This window comes from Halichoerus grypus, chromosome 14 (assembly GCF_964656455.1).
Source record: "Halichoerus grypus chromosome 14, mHalGry1.hap1.1, whole genome shotgun sequence".
NCBI lineage: Eukaryota > Metazoa > Chordata > Mammalia > Carnivora > Phocidae > Halichoerus > Halichoerus grypus.
The window spans coordinates 1,271,559-1,288,197 of NC_135725.1; the positions used below are offsets into that span (position 1 = coordinate 1,271,559).

Genomic DNA, 16,639 nt, shown 5'->3' on the forward strand with positions numbered 1-16,639 from the left:
TTCCGGCCTGTGCTGGAGGCGGGACCGCGGGCGCTTCCGGCCTGTGCTCGGGGCGGGACCGCGAGCACTTCCGGCCTGTGCTCGGGACGGCGCGGGGCCGCGAGCTCTTCCGGCCTGTGCTCGGGGCGGGGCGGGCCTTGAGCTCTTCCGGCCTGTGCGCGGGACGGCGTGGGGCGGGGCCGTGAGCGCTTCCGGCCTGTGCTCGGGGCGGGGAGGCCTCCTCCCCAGCTGCACGGGCGCTGCGCGCGCACGGTCCCCGCCCCGCGGCCGGCCGCGCTGAGCGCCGGTGTGGGTGAGCGCGGCCTGCGAGGGCGCAGAGGCCCGGGGTCGGGCCGCTGCTGCGGGGCAAGCCAAACACTCGTGCTGACCGTTTCTTGTTTTTGTAAAAAAGAACTTTTGTTGATCTTGTTTGCTCGTTTGAAAAGTAACACGTTTATTGTAGTAAGTTCAGAGTGCAGCCAGACGGAAAGGAACAGAAATCACTCGTGACGCGCGCCTCTTGGCGCACCTGCGTCTGTGCTCCGCAGCCCACAGGCGTGTGCGGGAACCTTACAGCGGACTGCAGCCCCCACGCACGCCTGGTGAGGGTCTGCGCGCCCAGGATGGGCGTGTGTACGTGAGGCTGTATCAGATAAGAGCGGCACCGCGCCCGGCACCGCGCCCAGCACCACCGAGCCTAGCACTGTGCCCAGCACCACCGAGCCTAGCACTTAGCACCACCGCGCCCGGCACCGTGCCCCGCACCACCGAGCCTAGCACTTAGCACCACCGCGCCCCGCACCGCGCCCAGCTCCACCGAACTTAGCACCCAGCACCACCGCGCCCGGCACCGTGCCCCGCACCGCGCCCAGCACCACCGTGCCCAGCACTGTGCCCAGCACCACCGAGCCTAGCACTTAGCACCACCGCGCCCCGCACCGCGCCCAGCACCACCGTGCCCAGCACCACCGAGCCTAGCACTTAGGACCACCGCGCCCCGCACCGCGCCCAGCTCCACCGAGCCTAGCACTTAGCACCACCGCGCCCGGCACCGCGCCCAGCACCACCGAGCCTAGCACTTAGCACCACCGCGCCCCGCACCGCGCCCAGCTCCACCGAACCCAGCACCCAGCACCACCGCGCCCGGCACCGTGCCCCGCACCCAGCACCACCGTGTCCAGCACTGTGCCCAGCACCACGGAGCCTAGCACTTAGCACCACCGCGCCCCGCACCGCGCCCAGCACCACCGAGCCTAGCACTTAGCACCACCGCGCCCCGCACCGCGCCCAGCTCCACCGAACCTAGCACCCAGCACCACCGCGCCCGGCACGGTGCCCCGCACTGCGCCCAGCACCACCGAGCCTAGCACCTAGCACCACCGCGCCCAGCACCGTGCCCAGCACTGCACCCAGCACCACTGCGCCCGGCACCACCGAGCCTAGCACCCAGAACCACCGCGCCCAGCACCGTGCCCCGCACTGCACCCAGCACCACCGCGCCCAGCACCACCGAGCCTAGCACCCAGCACCACCGCACCCAGCACCGTGCCCTGCACTGCGCCCGGCACCACCAAGCCTAGCACCCGGCACCACCGCGCCCAGCACTGTGCCCCACACTGCGCCCGGCACCACCGAGCCTAGCACCCAGCACCACCGCGCCCAGCACCGTGCCCAGCACTGCACCCAGCACCACCGCGCCCAGCACCACCGAGCCTAGCACCCAGCACCACCGCACCCAGCACTGTGCCCTGCACTGCGCCCGGCACCACCAAGCCTAGCACCCGGCACCACCGCGCCCAGCACCGTGCCCCGCACTGCGCCCGGCACCACCGAGCCTAGCACCCAGCACCACCGCGCCCAGCACCGTGCCCAGCACTGCACCCAGCAGCACTGCGCCCGGCACCACCAAGCCTAGCACCCAGCACCACCGAGCCCAGCACTGCGCCCAGCACCACCGCGCCCAGCACCGTGCCCCACACTGCGCCCAGCACCACCGCATTCTGCTGCGACCCAGGCCCCACACAGTGGCTGTGTACAGGTGTTCCAGACTCAGCAGCAGGGGCCACTTCATGGCACTTCTGTTTCAGGGTGCAGTATAGATGTGTGCACACAAGGCCGTATCAGATAAGAACACAAGGAACATAACACAGGGTCACGGGCGTGTGGCAGGGAGAGCCGCTGGGGCTGGCGACAATGGTGGTCTGCAGAGCAAGGTCGGGCTCAGGTCCAGGGCAGCATCAATGGATAGAGAGAACCCACTGATGAGGGGAGAAGCCACCACACAGGGTTCTTGGGTGCTGCTGGCACTTGGGAGATGAGGAGCAGTCTCCAGGTGGGCGCACACACCCCGCCGGGGAAGTAGCTTCTCACTGGAAGGAAGGCCAAGGGGAGGGACGAGGAGGGAAGGGTGTGTTGGTCCTCAGCGCTGACCAGCCCCGCTCTTGGCCAGTGGGACAGGAAAGTGGGTTTCTGGTTTTCACCTGCATTGATTGCTTCAGTTGTCTGTGAGGGTGACATTTCCCTTTGTACCGTAATGTACCCTCAGTTTGTCCATGTTCCAGTCAACAGATTGTTAGTATCCTGGCTTTTTTGAATCTAAAAACCCAGGCCAGGGCAAACGTTTTAAGAACGAATTCACCATTTGCGCCCTCATCCGTGTTAGCAGCTGCAAGTACAAAGGGAATTGCAGACACCCCTCCTTGCCACCTGTCTCCTCCTGGCTCCTGACGGGCCCTCTCAGCACCCCCTGTGGGCAGGCACGAGGACCCCAGCTCTCTCCCCGTGTGGTCCCCTCAGGAGCGGCTCTCTTCTCCTGCGGCCTTATCCTGCCGTGAATTCTTTGGACAATGCCTGATTCCCTGCCCTTTCCCCTTTGCTCCTTACTCCCCACTTGGTGGAGTGAGCCTTGCAGAGGTTGCTTTGCCCTCGCCACGAGGGGCCCTGGCTGCTGCTGGCTGGGCCTCCGCTCCTCTCCTCATCAGCTTCCCTAGCACAGCCAGGGGCCCCACGGACCTGCCCACGGGCCAAGCCAGGCTCTGCACCAGGCACTTTAGCCCGTGCTGTGCGCTGGACTGTGCAGGTGATGTCCTGGGGACTCCAGGAGGGACACCCTGGGGGCTGGGTGGAAATTACCCAGGCAGAGCGCTGGCCGCTTCAGGGCGGTGCCTGGGATGGCCGTGGCCCACTGTGCCCAGCGGACGCCAGCAGCGCGTGAAGCAAGCCTGGTGGCACCGCAGCACACCCACCCAGCCTTGTCACGCCACGTCCACTCCTGGCATTTGTGCAGCTCCAGCTCTTCAGACCTGACCGACCCAGGTGTGGGTTATGTAAGTGTCACCTGGGTCTGGTTTTCCCAGAGTAGCCCGTTTGCCCTGTTCTGGTGTTTTACGAACAGTGCCCTTTTGGATGGTAAATTAGATAGTCACTGGGCTGAGGGGCTTTTGTCTACAAACGCACTGCTTCCAAACATCACAGGGCCATCCTAGAGATGCTCGACAGGAAGGGCACTCTCATACGTATCAGGAAAACCCAGAAGGTTTCCAAAGTCCCCATGGGTCACTGTTCATTTCAGTGGGTTCTGGATCAGATCAGTTTGGTCCAGGTCTCCCAAGGGCCTGCTCTTAGAACTCTCTTGGCATTCACCAGATGGCTTCCTGTGTTACAAAAGCACACATCCGACCCTGAACTAGTACCTCCTTTCTGACTTCTCCCACCCCCCAGACTGTTATTAATTGTCTGTCATCTGCTCCGGCACATGAGCTCCTCAGCGGGGGGACGTGTCTGCCTGGTTCACGGCCATAAGACCTGCACTTGTTGCTTACTGACACACTGGACAGCCTGGATGGAAAGGGCAAACTCTTGGACACACACAGCCCACCAAAGCTGAATTATGAAGAAACAGGACATCTCACGGACCTGCAGCTATTAGAGACTGAATCGGTAATCAAAAGCCTCCCAGCAAAGAAAAGCTTTGCTGGTGAATTCTACCATGGATTTAGAGAAAAAAATCAACACCAATCCTTAAACTCTTCCCAAATGTTGAGGAGGAGGGAACATTTCCTAACACTTCCTGTGAAGCCAGCATTGCCCTGATAACTGAAGCCAAAGACTCGACAAGAAGAGAGAACTACGAAAAAAAACAACCCTCACGAACCTTGATGCAAAATTCTCAGCAAAATATCAGGAAACTGCATGCACCCGTGAGTTAGAAAGATGGTACACCACGACCAAGTGGAATTAGTTCCTGGAATGCAAGGATGGTTCAGTCTCAAGATCAATCTGGGTGAGACACCACACTAACAGAACGAAAGAGGGAAAGCCCACAGGATCATCTCAACCAACGCAGAGAAAGCACTTCACAAAATTCAACACACTATCATGATAAAAATACTCAACAAACAAGGAATAGAAAGAAATTTTTCAGCATAGTAAGGCCACATATTAAAAAGCCCAAAGTGAACAATGGTGAAAAAGTTAAAAAAAAAAAAGAAGCATTTCCCCTAAGATCAGAAACGAGAAAGATGCCACTTTTACCACTTCTACTCAACATGGTATTGGAAGTTCTAGCCAGAGCAATTGGGCACGAATAAAAAACAAACAGCATCTAAATTAGAAAGAAGTAATTTCTGTTCACCAATGACATGCTTTTACGTACAATCATCAAGAATTAGGAACTCTAAAGATTCCACAAAATGCTATTAGAAGTAATAAATTCAGCAAAGTTGCAGAATACTGAATCAACACACAAAAATCAGTTTTGTTTCCATACACTAAGAATAAACAATCCCAAAAGGAAATTAGGAATGCAATTCCATTTACAACAACATAAAAAAAAAAAAAAAAACTTAGGAATACACTTCAGTAACGGGACAAAAGACTTGTGAGCTGAAAACTATGAAACATCGCTGAAAGCAGTAAGGCACAAATAAATGGAAACACATCCCATGTTCATGGATCAGAATATTAACATTGTTAAGATGGCAATACTACCCAAAATGACCTATACATTCAATGCAATCCCTGTCAAAATTATCATAGCCCTTTTTGCAGAAATGGAGAAGCCAATCATCAAATTCATATAGAGCTGTAAGGGGCCTAGAAGAACTGAAAGGATCCTGAAAAAAGCACAGAGTTGGAGGGCTCACACTTCCTGATTCTAAAACTTACTACAAAGCTACAGAAATCAACACAGTGTGGCATAAGCCTGGGCATGCAGATCAATGAAAGACAATAAAAAGCCTGGAAATAAACCCTTGCCCACATGGTCAAATGATTCTGACAAGGATGCAATGACCACTTAACGGGGAGAGAACTATGCTTTCAACACATGGCGTTGGGAAAGCTGCATCTCCACATGCAAAAGCAGGATGCTGACCCTTACTAACACCAAATACAAAAATTAACTCAAAATGGATCAAAAGCCTAAACCTAAAACACAGGATGAAACCTTCATGACGCTGGATTTGGTAATGACTTCTTGCATATGACATCAAAATGCACAGGCAACAAAAGAAGAAAAAAGAGTTGAACTGGATTTCCTCAAAATTAAAAACGTTCGTACATCAAAGGACACACCTGACCAACAGAGTGCAAAAACAACTGACAGAATGTGAGAAAACAATTGCAAATCATCTATCTGATAAGAGATTAATATCCAGAATATATAAAGAACACCTATAAGTCAACAACAAAAAAACCCAGCCCAAACCAAAAATGAAGAAAGGCCTCAAATGGACATGGACAAATATATAGATGGTCATTATGCACAATATCATTACTCATTAGGGAAATGCAAATCAAACCCACAATGATCATGGAGTTTCAGTGGCAACAAATTTTTGCCATGAAAAACTAGTATTATACGGAACTGTATGTTGAGAAATCAAAATAAAAATCTTTACTTTAAAAAAAAAAAACCACCCCACAGTGAGATACCACTTCCCCCACATGAGGACAGCTATAACAAACACACACATATACAACCAGAAAACAACAAATGTTGGCGAGGATATGGTGAAATTGGAACCCTCGTGCACTGTTGGTGGGAATGCAAACTGGTGCAGCCACTGTGGAGAACAGTATGGAGGTTCCTCAAGAAGTTGGAACTACCCTATGATTCACCGATCCCACTTCTGGGTATACACACAAAGGTAGCAGCAGGGACACAAACAGATATTTGCACACCCACACTCATAGCAGCATTACTCACAACAGCCAAATGGTGGGAACAACTCAGGAGTCCTTCAACAATGAACGGACAAATCAAATGTGGGTTCTATGTAGGATGGAATAGTATTCAGTCTTAAGAAGGAAAGGAATCCTGACCCCTGCTACAACACGGGTGAACCTGGAGGACACCGTGCCGGGTGAAGTAAGCCAGTCACAGAGGGTCCAACTCTGCAGGAGTCCACCGACCCGTGGTCCCTAGAACAGTCAAGCTCACGAAGACAGGAAGTAGAATGGTGAGCATCAGGGGCTGGGGGAGGGGGATGGGGGGCCAGAATTGCAGAGGGGCACGGTGATGCTTGCACAACAGTGTGAACGTACTTAATGCCACAGAGCTGTGACTTAGAGATGATCAAAATGGTCAATGTTATCTTGTGTATGTTACTACCATTAAAAGAAAAGCCTGCACTAGCCTTCAGTATACTTTGTGGAGAGGGAGGGGATCAACGTGACCTGAAACATGCTGTGTTTCCACTGGGCAACAAGGTGAATAAGACGGGCCCCACCCTCGAGGCTGGCTGCAGGCTGCGTGCTGCTGGGAGCCCCCTCTTAGCCCTGCTGCAGGCCCGGCCACGTGGCTGGGTGGTGAGGTCCTGATGCTTATGTGGACTGCGCCCCCAGGAATGGCATGGACTCGGTGGGTGTTGAGGCAAAGGGCAGACCACATGGAAGGGCCAGAGCATGAGTGGGCAGCCAGAGGGGACACCTGCATCTCAAGGCCACTGCCCCTGCTTCCTGGGTCCTTGCATCTGGCCCCATGCACTTTCCCTCTCTGCGTGGCCTCTGAGCCCAGGTCACTTCAGGAGGCCCTAGGTTCCCACCCACCCACCCCCACCAGTGCTGGTCTCCCCAGGGCACTGTGGGGCATGTGTCACTCTCCCCCTTACAGCAAGAAGAGCTACAACAGGGCACGCAGCAGGAGCTCAATGCGCATCTAAGTAACTGAAGGAGAGGGAGGAGGGCTTCCTGGAGGTTGAGGACAGGGAGGGTTTGGGACCCACATGGACGCTTACTTTAGTGTGTAGTTGGCCCGCGGCTTTGGAAGAGCTTCGAGCATCTCTGCGGACACTTCCAGATGCAGTGGACACTTGCAGACGGGGAGGGCAGGGTGGCCAGAATGGCCTCAGGCCCCGGGGAAGTGGGGGCTCCCGGCCTGCTTCTCCCTCCCGCCAGCAGGCCGACTCCTCCGGGAGGGACTGAGCTGCTTCCAGCCTCAGTGTCCTGTGGAATGGCGCCCACCTGGGTACCTGTCTGGAGCAGGGGCGGCCCAGGGCTGACGCTGCGTGCTTCCCAGGCCGCGGGGCGGGGGGGGGGGGGGATTGCTGCTGGAGCCTGCAAGGAACTAAGCAAGCCTCCGGTGAGCCTTTGCTAAATGCTGGTGACGCTGTCCTTGTTTGTAAACAAGGAGATGGAGGTGTGGGAGGAGGGCTGCCGCCCAGGGGCCTCCAGAAACTTCTGGCCTCGCTGGCCCGCCAAGGGTGGAGACGGACACTGCTGGTGTGAGCACCACGGCACTGCTGCAGGGGACGGTCCCTCAGCAGTGCCCAGGCGGGCGCCCTGGGCCGCCCTGCAGACTCAGCACTGTTCATCCGCACTAACTCGCACCACGGTGCTCCTGGTGGACAGTGCTTCCCAGAGTCCGCACCAGGTCCAGGGAGAAGGACTCCAGAGGGGAGGGTGACAGCTACAACTCAGGGAGGAAGGCGCTGAGCACGGGGCTGGGGGGCGGGGGATGGGAGCCCCCCCCCCCCCCCCCCCCCCCCCCCCCGCCCATTGCCCAGAGTCTTCTCCACTCTCACTCCTCATGCTGGTGCCTCCCAGCTAAGGCCCTGCCATGGGCCTGCCAGGCTGCAGTCCGGGGTCATCTGCTGGGGGAGGGGGGCTGGCCACGCCAGGGCGGGTTTTGCCTCAAGAGGACGGAGCACTTCAGCGGAGCTGCCTGCAAGTGGGACAGGTGGCCCCGAGAGGCCGCAGACTCAGCTGAGCACCTGCCTGTCCGGGCTGCCGCCGCCGGGTGGCCTGGACCAGGCTTTCCGTCCAGGCTGGAGTCCTGTGCTTCAGGTGGCCAGCATCCCCCAGGAGCAGGGGGCAGAAGGCTACTGCACTCCCTACTGCACATCGGAAGCCGCTCTGCTCAGGCACCCCCAGAGGAGCACGGATGCAGCTGGGAGGAAAGAGCCCTCAGCGCCCCCCACCCCAGACCCTGAGCCCCCTGCTGAGGCTGCAGCGCCCAGAGCAAGGCAGCAGCACCTCTTGTCCACCCCTCTAGCCCTGCTGCCCTAGAGCCACAATCCTGACAGGGACCCGAGGCCTGGGGGCTCTGAGCAGGGATGGGGGTGGGGCTCCAATTCCACATAATCACTCTCTCTTTCTAGAGCTGACCTGTGCGAGTGCGCTCCTGGCTCCCTGAATTCTGTCCTCCTCTGGGGGCTGAGCATCAGGAGAGTCAAGGATCCTGTGGGGGGGGGGGGGCTGGCTGCACCTAGCCGGAAAAGGAGCAGGGAGGAAAAGCAACAGAAAACCCCGGTTGCCCCCTGTCCGTCTGCTGGGTAAGAAGAGAGTTGGAGCCAAGTAGTTGTTCCTTGGCCATCTGAACGAGAAGGACATCCTGAGGGTCTCACCCCACACCCAGGGGTCTCAGGGCCTGCCTACCCTGTACCCTCAGCCCACCTTCTTTCGGGGTGACCCCCCCAATTACCCAGCCCACTTTGTCCTGGCTTGGTTCCTCATCCATCCTCCCCCACAGGGGGTCTCCCTGGCCCACTTACTCCTGGCAGGGGTCCCGGTCGCCTTCTCCCCTGCAGGTCTCCCAGCCCACCTTCTCCCCCAAGGGATCCCCCAGACCACCTTCTCCTCCAGAGGGGTGTCCCGGCCCATGTTCTCCTCCGGGGGGGTCCCCCACTCTCCTCCCCGGCCCACATGCCCCGAGAGGGGTCCCCCGTCCCTCCTCCCCCACAGGTGTCCCCCGGCCCTCCTTCTCCCCCAGAGGGGTCCCCTGGTCCTCCTCTCCCAGGCAGGCCCCCCAGCCCACCTTCTCCCCCAGAGGGGTCCCCCGGCCCACCTTCTCCCCGGCAGGTCCCCCGGCCCGCCTTCTCCCCGCGGTCCCCGGCCCGCCTTCCCTCGGCGGGAGCGGCGGCCCAGGCCGGCGGGCGGAGGCGGCGCCACCCGGGGCGCTGACGTAGAGGCCGCTCGGCGGCCGGGGGTCCCTTCGGTGGGGCCGCGGCTCCCCGCCCGCCGCCCCCGCGCGTCCATTCCCTTTTGTGTCCCGCGCGCGGCCCGGCCCCGCGCACACTCGCGCCCTGCGCCCCGGGGCCGGCGGGCGGCTCCCGGCGCGGCCCTGCTCCGCGCGCCCCGCTTTGTGTGGACGCGCCGGCCGGGTGCGCGCGGGCTGTCGTGCGCCCCCGGCCCCGTCCCGGCCCCGGCCCGGCGCGGCCCCCCGCCCGGCCCGCCCGGCCCGCCCGGCCCGACCCGGAGCGCAGCGCGGGCCGAGGGCGGGCGGGCGGCGCGCGAACATGGCGACGGTGCCCGTGTACTGCGTGTGCCGGCTCCCCTACGACGTTACCCGCTTCATGATCGAGTGCGACGCCTGCAAGGACTGGTTCCACGGCAGGTGAGCGCGCGGCCCGCCGGCCCGGCCCCGGCCCCCGGCCGCCCCTCGGCCGCCCCGCCGCCCCCCCCGGCCGTGCCCCGGCCCCGGCCCCGGTGCGCGCCCGCCGCAGGCCCCCGCCGCCGCCGCCGCCGCCGCCGCCGCCGCCGCCGCCGCCGGCCGCGCGCCCTTTTGTGCCCGGGGCGGGGGCCGGGGCCGGGGCGGGCGCCCCTCGCGCAGCGCACAAAGCGGGCCCGGGGGCCGCGCCGGGAAGTTGGGGCGCCGCGGGCCGGGCGGCTGACAGCGGGGGCCGCGGGGAGGCCGGCTCCAGGCCCAGGCCCGGCCCGCCGCCTCCCCCGCGAAGTTGCAGGAACTTTCCCCGCGCGGGCCCGGGAGAGGCGCGAGCGGCGGCCCGGACGCCGGCGGGCCCGGCCAGGGGGGCGGCCGGCGCGCCCACCCTCCGCCGCGGCCCCCGAGCCCCGGGACGCGGTCCGGGCCGGGTGGGGTGGGGGGACCCCGGCCGGCTCCCCGCCCCCCCGCGCTTCACCTCCCCTCCCTCCGCGCCCCGCGGGGGTGGGTGACAGAACGGCGTGGGTGGGGGTGGGGGTGTTGTTGCCGGCACGGTGCCCCGTTCCCCCTCCTCTGCTGCAGACAGGGACGCCCCGGGTCGGACTTGACCTTATGCCCTCTGGGGGCCGTGGGTGGGGGAGGTAGAGCTGGGCCCTGGCCCGCGGCTGTGACCTGGCCCTGTGCCAGTTTTCAAAGCGAGGCCCCTTCCCACCAGAAGTAAATGGGAAGGAGGAAGAGGAGGTGCCCGGGTGCCCAGACTGCTCCAACAGGTTCTCACGTGTTGGGGCCTGGGCAGGACGGGGGCCAGGGGCCGGCCCGGGCTGTGTGCCCTCCGTGGCTGCGCTCGGACCCAGCGCCAGCAGGTGGTGGGTGCTGGTGTGTGCTGCTGGGTGGTCCCCAGTCCCCAGAGGAGAACCTCCCACTCATCTGAAGGTGGATGGGCCGGTGGTCCTGCCAGGTCCCATGTTGGGGACCCAGGCAGCCCAGTGGGACAGGAGCTGCTCAGCTGGCTCAGTGCCAGGCGGGGTCCCCGCTCAGTGCTGGTGACAGGGACCCCGTGAGGAGGGGTGGGACTGCTCTGGGCAGGGACATCTCCTGAAATCCCCTGGGCCTGCCGGGCTGCCTTCCTGCCTGTGGATGCCCAAGGCTGCAGAGCCCCGGGGAGGGGTGGGAGGGGGGGACCTGAGCACAGGACCCTCCAAACAGTGCAGCTGCGCACCCACCCCCAGCGCCTGCTGGAATGGAAGTTCATGGCCGGGCCAAGGGTGAGAGCTGCCGTCTGATCCTTCAGGGCTGCTCAGTTCCAGAGGTGATGGCAAGCTGACCCCGAGCGCCCTGCGTGTGGGGGGCCCTCCCCTTCTTCCCCCACCCCATCCGGGGCCTGCTGAGCTCCCTGGGTGCCCAGGTTTGGGGAAGGCCTGGGAGGACCTTGGGCTGCCCAGGGGCCCCCTCCACTGGGTTGGGAAGGCAGGCGAGGTCTGGACTAGACTTTGAGACTTGGTGTGAAGGGCAGGCAGGGAGAGGGGCTGAGGGCTGGTGTGCCTGGTGGGCGGCATCTGCTGGACTGGCCAGGGCAGAGTTGGGGAGAGGTACGTTTGGGTAAGCCTTATCTCTTTATTTCTCAGTTCTCAGTGGAGGTCTTTGATTTGATCCAACGTAGGCACAGGTCATTTCATCAGCCCAGATTCATTTCCACCCACATGGGGTGGCCCTGGGGTCTGCAAGGGGCTGTGTTTTTTCCCCCTCCGTGGGCACATTTTCTGTGCATCTAATCAAGGGCCCCTTGCGGGAGTGAGCCCTGAGACTGTAGCTTTCCCAGGTGGCTCAGGGCAGGTGCCGAGATGGGGCACGCAGGGTCAGGGGTTGGCCCTGGGCCATGTGTGGCCCTCGTAGCCCTGGGCCATGTGTGGCCCTCCCTCCCCACCCCTGCATGGACCCCTCTTCTGTAATGGGAAGGTGTGTGATGATCCCTGTGCTGCCCCATCTCCAGGTATTTCTGGCTGACCCAGACTTTCCAGATCCACGTCCCACCTGTACTCTCGTTTACTTTGTGTTCAACAGCTCGGCTATTTTATTTTATTTTGTTTTGCTTTATTTATTTTATTTTATTTTATTTTATTTTATTTATTTTATTTTATTTTATTTTATTTATTTTATTTATTTTATTTTTATTTTATTTTATTTTATTTTATTTTATTTTATTTTATTTTATTTTATTTTATTGTTTTTAGAGAGAGGGAGGGGGTGAGGGGAATCCTAAGCAGGCTCCATGCCCAGTGCGGAGCCTGACATGGGACTTGAACTCATGACCTGAGCCAAAAATCAAGAGTTGGACACTTAACCGACTGAGCCACCCAGGCACCCCCTCGACTCATTTTTTTAAAGTTTAAATACTTTATAACTTTTTATTTTAGAGAATTTTGGACTTAAAGAGTTACAAAAAAGGTTGTGTTCCTATAAGCGTCACCCTGCCTGCTCTGAAGTTAGCACCTCCCCAGACCACGCTACAAGCATGGAAACTGAGGCAAGAACATGGGGGCAGGGCTGTTAACCACACCGTAGGCCCTAGCAGGTTATTTAGCTAGGTTTTCCCTGTGCTGCCCTTTTTCTGTTCCAGGACCCCACGGTGCATTTCAGTCTCCTGAATATTTCTTTTAGAAGGAAACTTCGTATCATACCCTGAAATAGCACATTAGTGGAACTCGCTACAGAGAGTACCTGTAAAAATAAACATAACTGTTAAAATAACGGGCTCCGTCTTGTCCCACCTGTGATCCCTCACGTCTCTCCAGGGCACCTTATTTTGGGAGGACTGGGAAGGGTCTCTGTGGTTACCCACACTCACAGCGGCCCAGACTTTGCTGGGAGGACTGCAGCAGTGTCCCCAGGCCAGGGCGTGGTTGGGGCAGCCCCATTCTCGGGGCAGAGCCTGCTCCCAGGGTGTGTTTGCCTCTGCAGGAAGCCCCGGGCACCCTGAGCTGCCGTCCTGGCGTTCCCCAGGGAGGCCTCTCTGCTGGACTGGGCTGGAAGTGCGGTCAGCCAGGAAGGCAGGAGCCCGTGTGGCCCCCCATCTCCTGGGGCTGGGGCACCTTGTCAGCCCACCCGGCCTTCCCCCGCACCGGGTACGTTGCCTCGGAAGCTGGCTTTGACCGGGGAGGGATGGAGTTTGTGGCCGGCCACCTCGCGAACCGTCTTGTCTGTGTGTCTGCTAGGCAGGTGTGGCAGCCATGGCACTGGGGGCCTTTCTCCTCCTGGGTGGGCCAGGCAGTGGGTGGCCTGTGTCTTCCACCAGACCCCGTGCGTCCTGACCCCGGCCTGCAGTGAGGCGTGTGGCTGCTGGGGCCGGTCGCTGTAGGGAATGAATGACCCAGCGTCTCGCCTTGTCACCACCCAGGTGTGAAGAGTCCCTGTCTCTGGGCAATGGGAATGATTCTGTTCAAGTATCAGACACCCCAAAGCTTCGTGGTCCCCTTTCAGTCGCCTGTTCTGTCGATTCCAAGGGGCTTTGGAGGCGTAATCGGTAAAATTGATTTTAAGGAGCTCGGAAGCCGGAGGTGCAATGTGAACGCTTCGGCGACAGAAGTTTCACTGACTTCTTGGTAAATGTTTCTGGGTACGCGTTCTGTGAGGGGTGCAGAGGTTCCTGGGCTCACAAGGCAGATCCATCTCCTCCTGTGGGGTTTCTTCGACCAGAGTCAGGCTTGCACATGAGGAGCTCGGTGCCAGCCTGGGGGGCCCTGTCCCAGTCCTGAGGGAGCCCCGTGGGGGCAGGACCAGGCGTGGGGCAAGGAGGCCCGTCAGCAACGGCCTTAGGCCTTTGGTATATCCAGGAGGGGGAGGCTCGCTGGCTCTCTGAGCCCAGGAGTGAAGGGGGAATTTGATAGGGTTCCTCTGCTGTCATGGGGACGAGGGCGGGGTCAGGAGCCGGTCCCCAGGGGAGAGATGGTGGGCACGGTGGGGGTGGGGCTGGGGTGAGTTCTGGCGTGGATCTCTGATTCCTGCTTGTCTGTCTGTTTGGGCTCCTCCTCGCAGGGGGGGCCTGTCTCTGGGCTCCCCTTTCCAGGACTGGTTGGCTTTTGTGGGCTCTTGCCATGACCCCCATCCCACCCAGCCATAAGCTTCTTGGGGCAGAGCCGGCCGGGGTCCTCAGCCCCATGGTGCCGGGTGACATTGAGCAGAGCTCCAGGCCGGCCCTCTTGGCCCGCGGAGTATGTGTGCTTGGAGGGAAAGGAGGGCCCACCAGGGCTGATGTTGTAGCCCCCACAACTGGAGGGGGCTGTTAAGTCCTTGAACCAGGGATTCCTGAATATGGGAGGAGATGGAATCGAGGTGTGTTTGACGGGTTTGCGGGCAAGACAGTTAATCATCCTGGAACAAGGACTTCTCAGTGCGTGAGTTTAAGAAGCTGTGAGCAGGTGGGGGCGACGTCCTGCCGGCGTCTAGAAGGCAGAGAGGAGGCCCCTGTCCCTTGGTCCTTAGACTCGGAGTCGGGCTCATTGAGAGTGCCAGAATGTTTGCTTTTACTGGAAGTGTGCTTGGTGTGAGCCTCTGCCCTGCGGCCGGCGTTAGTCGGGGTTGCCTGGGCTCAGGCCTGGCTGCAGATGCCCTGAGCCTGGGCCAAGTGCCCACCTCGGCACCCTGTCCTCTGGGGCCATCCCCTCGCCTCTGTGCTCGTGGCACCTGGCCATGTGGCGGGGCTTTATCCCAAAAGAACGAGGGGATTGAGGGCAAGTGTCGGCCAGGAAATGGGGTTGTGCTGGGAGAATCCAGCTCCTAAAATGCCTGGTGTGGGAAGAGCAAAGCCCTCAGTTGGCTTCTAACTGGCCGATGTGGCTGCAGCCCCCCCCGCAACCTTGGGCTGCTCTCTGGCGTCAGGCTTCGTTCTCCTCGTTGTTCCCGCAGTGGCCTGGCTGGTCGTGGGGCCGGCCACCTCGTCCTCTCACTTCAAGCAGAGAGGGGGACTTGGCTCCTCGCGCCCGGGAGGTGCGCACGTTCAGCTTGGGTTCCTCTGGCCCGAGGGCCCGACAGCCCCGTTCGCGTCCGTGGTTCTGCAGACCCGCACGGAAGGAAGGGCCTTTGCAGCAGGGACTCACTCGTGCTGCCAGGTGGGCAAGCTGGGCTCTTCGCGGCACCCCGAGTCCCAGGTGTGCCCGGCGCCCCGCCAGCCCTGCTCGGAGCCCTGTCTCTGCCTCTACGCCTCTCCCTCTCGCTCCGTCTTCTTTCCTGTCCGCCTTGGTGCTCAGCTCTTTGGCTGGGTGTGGGAGCGGGCCCTAACCCTGGTGTAGAGTCTGTCCACTTCCCCCCAGTGTGCGTGGTCATCGGCAAAAAAACACGGGATTCCAGCCAGTGACTAGCTTTGAGCGCAGAACATAAGGACTGAAGGTCCTTGTGGTGTTTGTCCAGGCTAGTGGAGAAACCAGCCTTTTATCTTTTTTTTTTTTTAATTGGGAGTGAAAGTCACACATCATGACCATGAGTATTTCAAAGTGCGTGGTTTATGATATCTAGTGCGTTCAGCATGTTGCGCAGCCGTCACCTCTGTCTGGTTCCCAAACGTTTTCGTCACCCAGGAAGAAGACTCCGAACCCTTTAATCAGCAGCTCCGCACCCCCCACGCCTCTGCAGCCCTGGACAGCTGTCCCCGTGTTTGCTCTGTCCCGGTGGATTTCACTGTTCCGGACATTTCCTGCAAATGGCCCTACAGTATGGAACCTGTGTGACTTCTAGCACCCAGCATGGTTTTTAGGTGCCTCCGAGCTGTGGCAGGTGTCCGAGCTTCACGGATGTTGTCCGGCGGACAGACCGTGTCCGTTTACCCGTTCACCAGTCGATGGGCGTGGGGGTTTTCCCGGCACGGCCATTGTCAGTAGTGCTGCCGTGAACACTCGTGTATAAATATTTGTTTGAAGACCGCTTTTCATTTCTTTGGGGAATTGCTGTGTCTTGTGGTTATTCTGTGCTTAACTGTTGAAGTGACCACAGCTGGTTCCCACAGCGGCCGCACCGTTCCGCGTTCCTGCCGCCGACGTGGGAGCCGTCTGATACCGCTTCATCTTTGCTAACACCTGTTATTTCCCACTTTCTAAATCACAGGCCTCCGCATGGCTGTGAAGTAGAATCTCATTATCGTTTTGATATACATTTTCCTAATGGCTGATGATGTGGAGTGTGGTTTCGTGCGCTCGTCGTCCCTTTGTTTGCCTTCGTGAGAGAAATGTCTGTTGAAACACTTTGCCCATATTTAAATTGGGTTATTCGTCTTTTTATTGTTGAATTTTAAGACTGTTTTATATGTTTTGAACACTTACCAGTTACACGATTTGCCAGTATTTTCCCATTCTGGGAGCTGTCTTTTCACTTTTGTGGTAATGTCCATGGATGCACCAAAGTTTTAATCTTGGTGACATCCAATTTTATGTTTTTTCTTCTATGCCTGTGCTTTTGGTGTCGCATCCAAGAATCCAGGGTCAAATCCAAGGTCACGAAGACTGGCCCCTTTGATTTCTTCTTAGAGTTTTAGAACTTTAGCTCTTCTATTCGGTTTTTGCTTTAGTTAATTTTTATATGATTTGAGGTAGGGATCACCTGCATTTGTTTGCAAGCGGACATCCAGTTGTCCCAGTACCTCTTGCTTAGAAGACTGTTCTTTCCCTATTGAAAGTCTCGGTGGCCTTGTTGAAAACCATTTGACCTCGTACACGTCTTCCTGGACCCTGTTCCATTCTGTGGTCTGTGTGTCTTTCCTTACGCCAGAGCCACGCTGTGTTGGCAACGGCAGCT

The 16,639-nt window shown here is 59.1% G+C and overlaps 1 protein-coding gene and 1 long non-coding RNA gene across 5 annotated transcripts in view; one reads left to right on the forward strand and one right to left on the reverse strand.

Annotated features, from left to right (window-relative positions):
• Positions 1–416: 416 nt before the first annotated feature.
• LOC118549387 (uncharacterized) lies at positions 417–9,109 on the reverse strand. 3 transcript variants are annotated; one of them, XR_013443820.1, is made up of 4 exons: positions 8,587–9,109; positions 8,004–8,143; positions 7,218–7,455; positions 417–4,222 (listed from the first exon to the last, which is right to left on the reverse strand). It is a non-coding gene; the product is annotated as an uncharacterized LOC118549387 (long non-coding RNA). The 3 variants fall into 3 exon arrangements; XR_013443819.1 differs by having other exon boundaries at positions 417–2,348; positions 7,218–8,143; XR_013443818.1 differs by having other exon boundaries at positions 7,218–8,143.
• Positions 9,110–9,632: 523 nt separating this feature from the next.
• PHF2 (PHD finger protein 2) overlaps positions 9,633–16,639 on the forward strand; it is an 84,032-nt gene continuing 77,025 nt past the window's right edge. The window contains exon 1 of one of the 2 annotated variants that reach the window (XM_078061683.1): positions 9,633–9,814. In XM_078061683.1, coding sequence (XP_077917809.1) covers positions 9,717–9,814 — 98 coding nt within the window. In that variant the 5' untranslated portion in view covers positions 9,633–9,716. Of the gene's footprint in view, positions 9,815–12,959; positions 12,982–16,639 lie in introns of those variants that run through there. The other variant, XM_036113715.2, reaches the window with a different exon arrangement.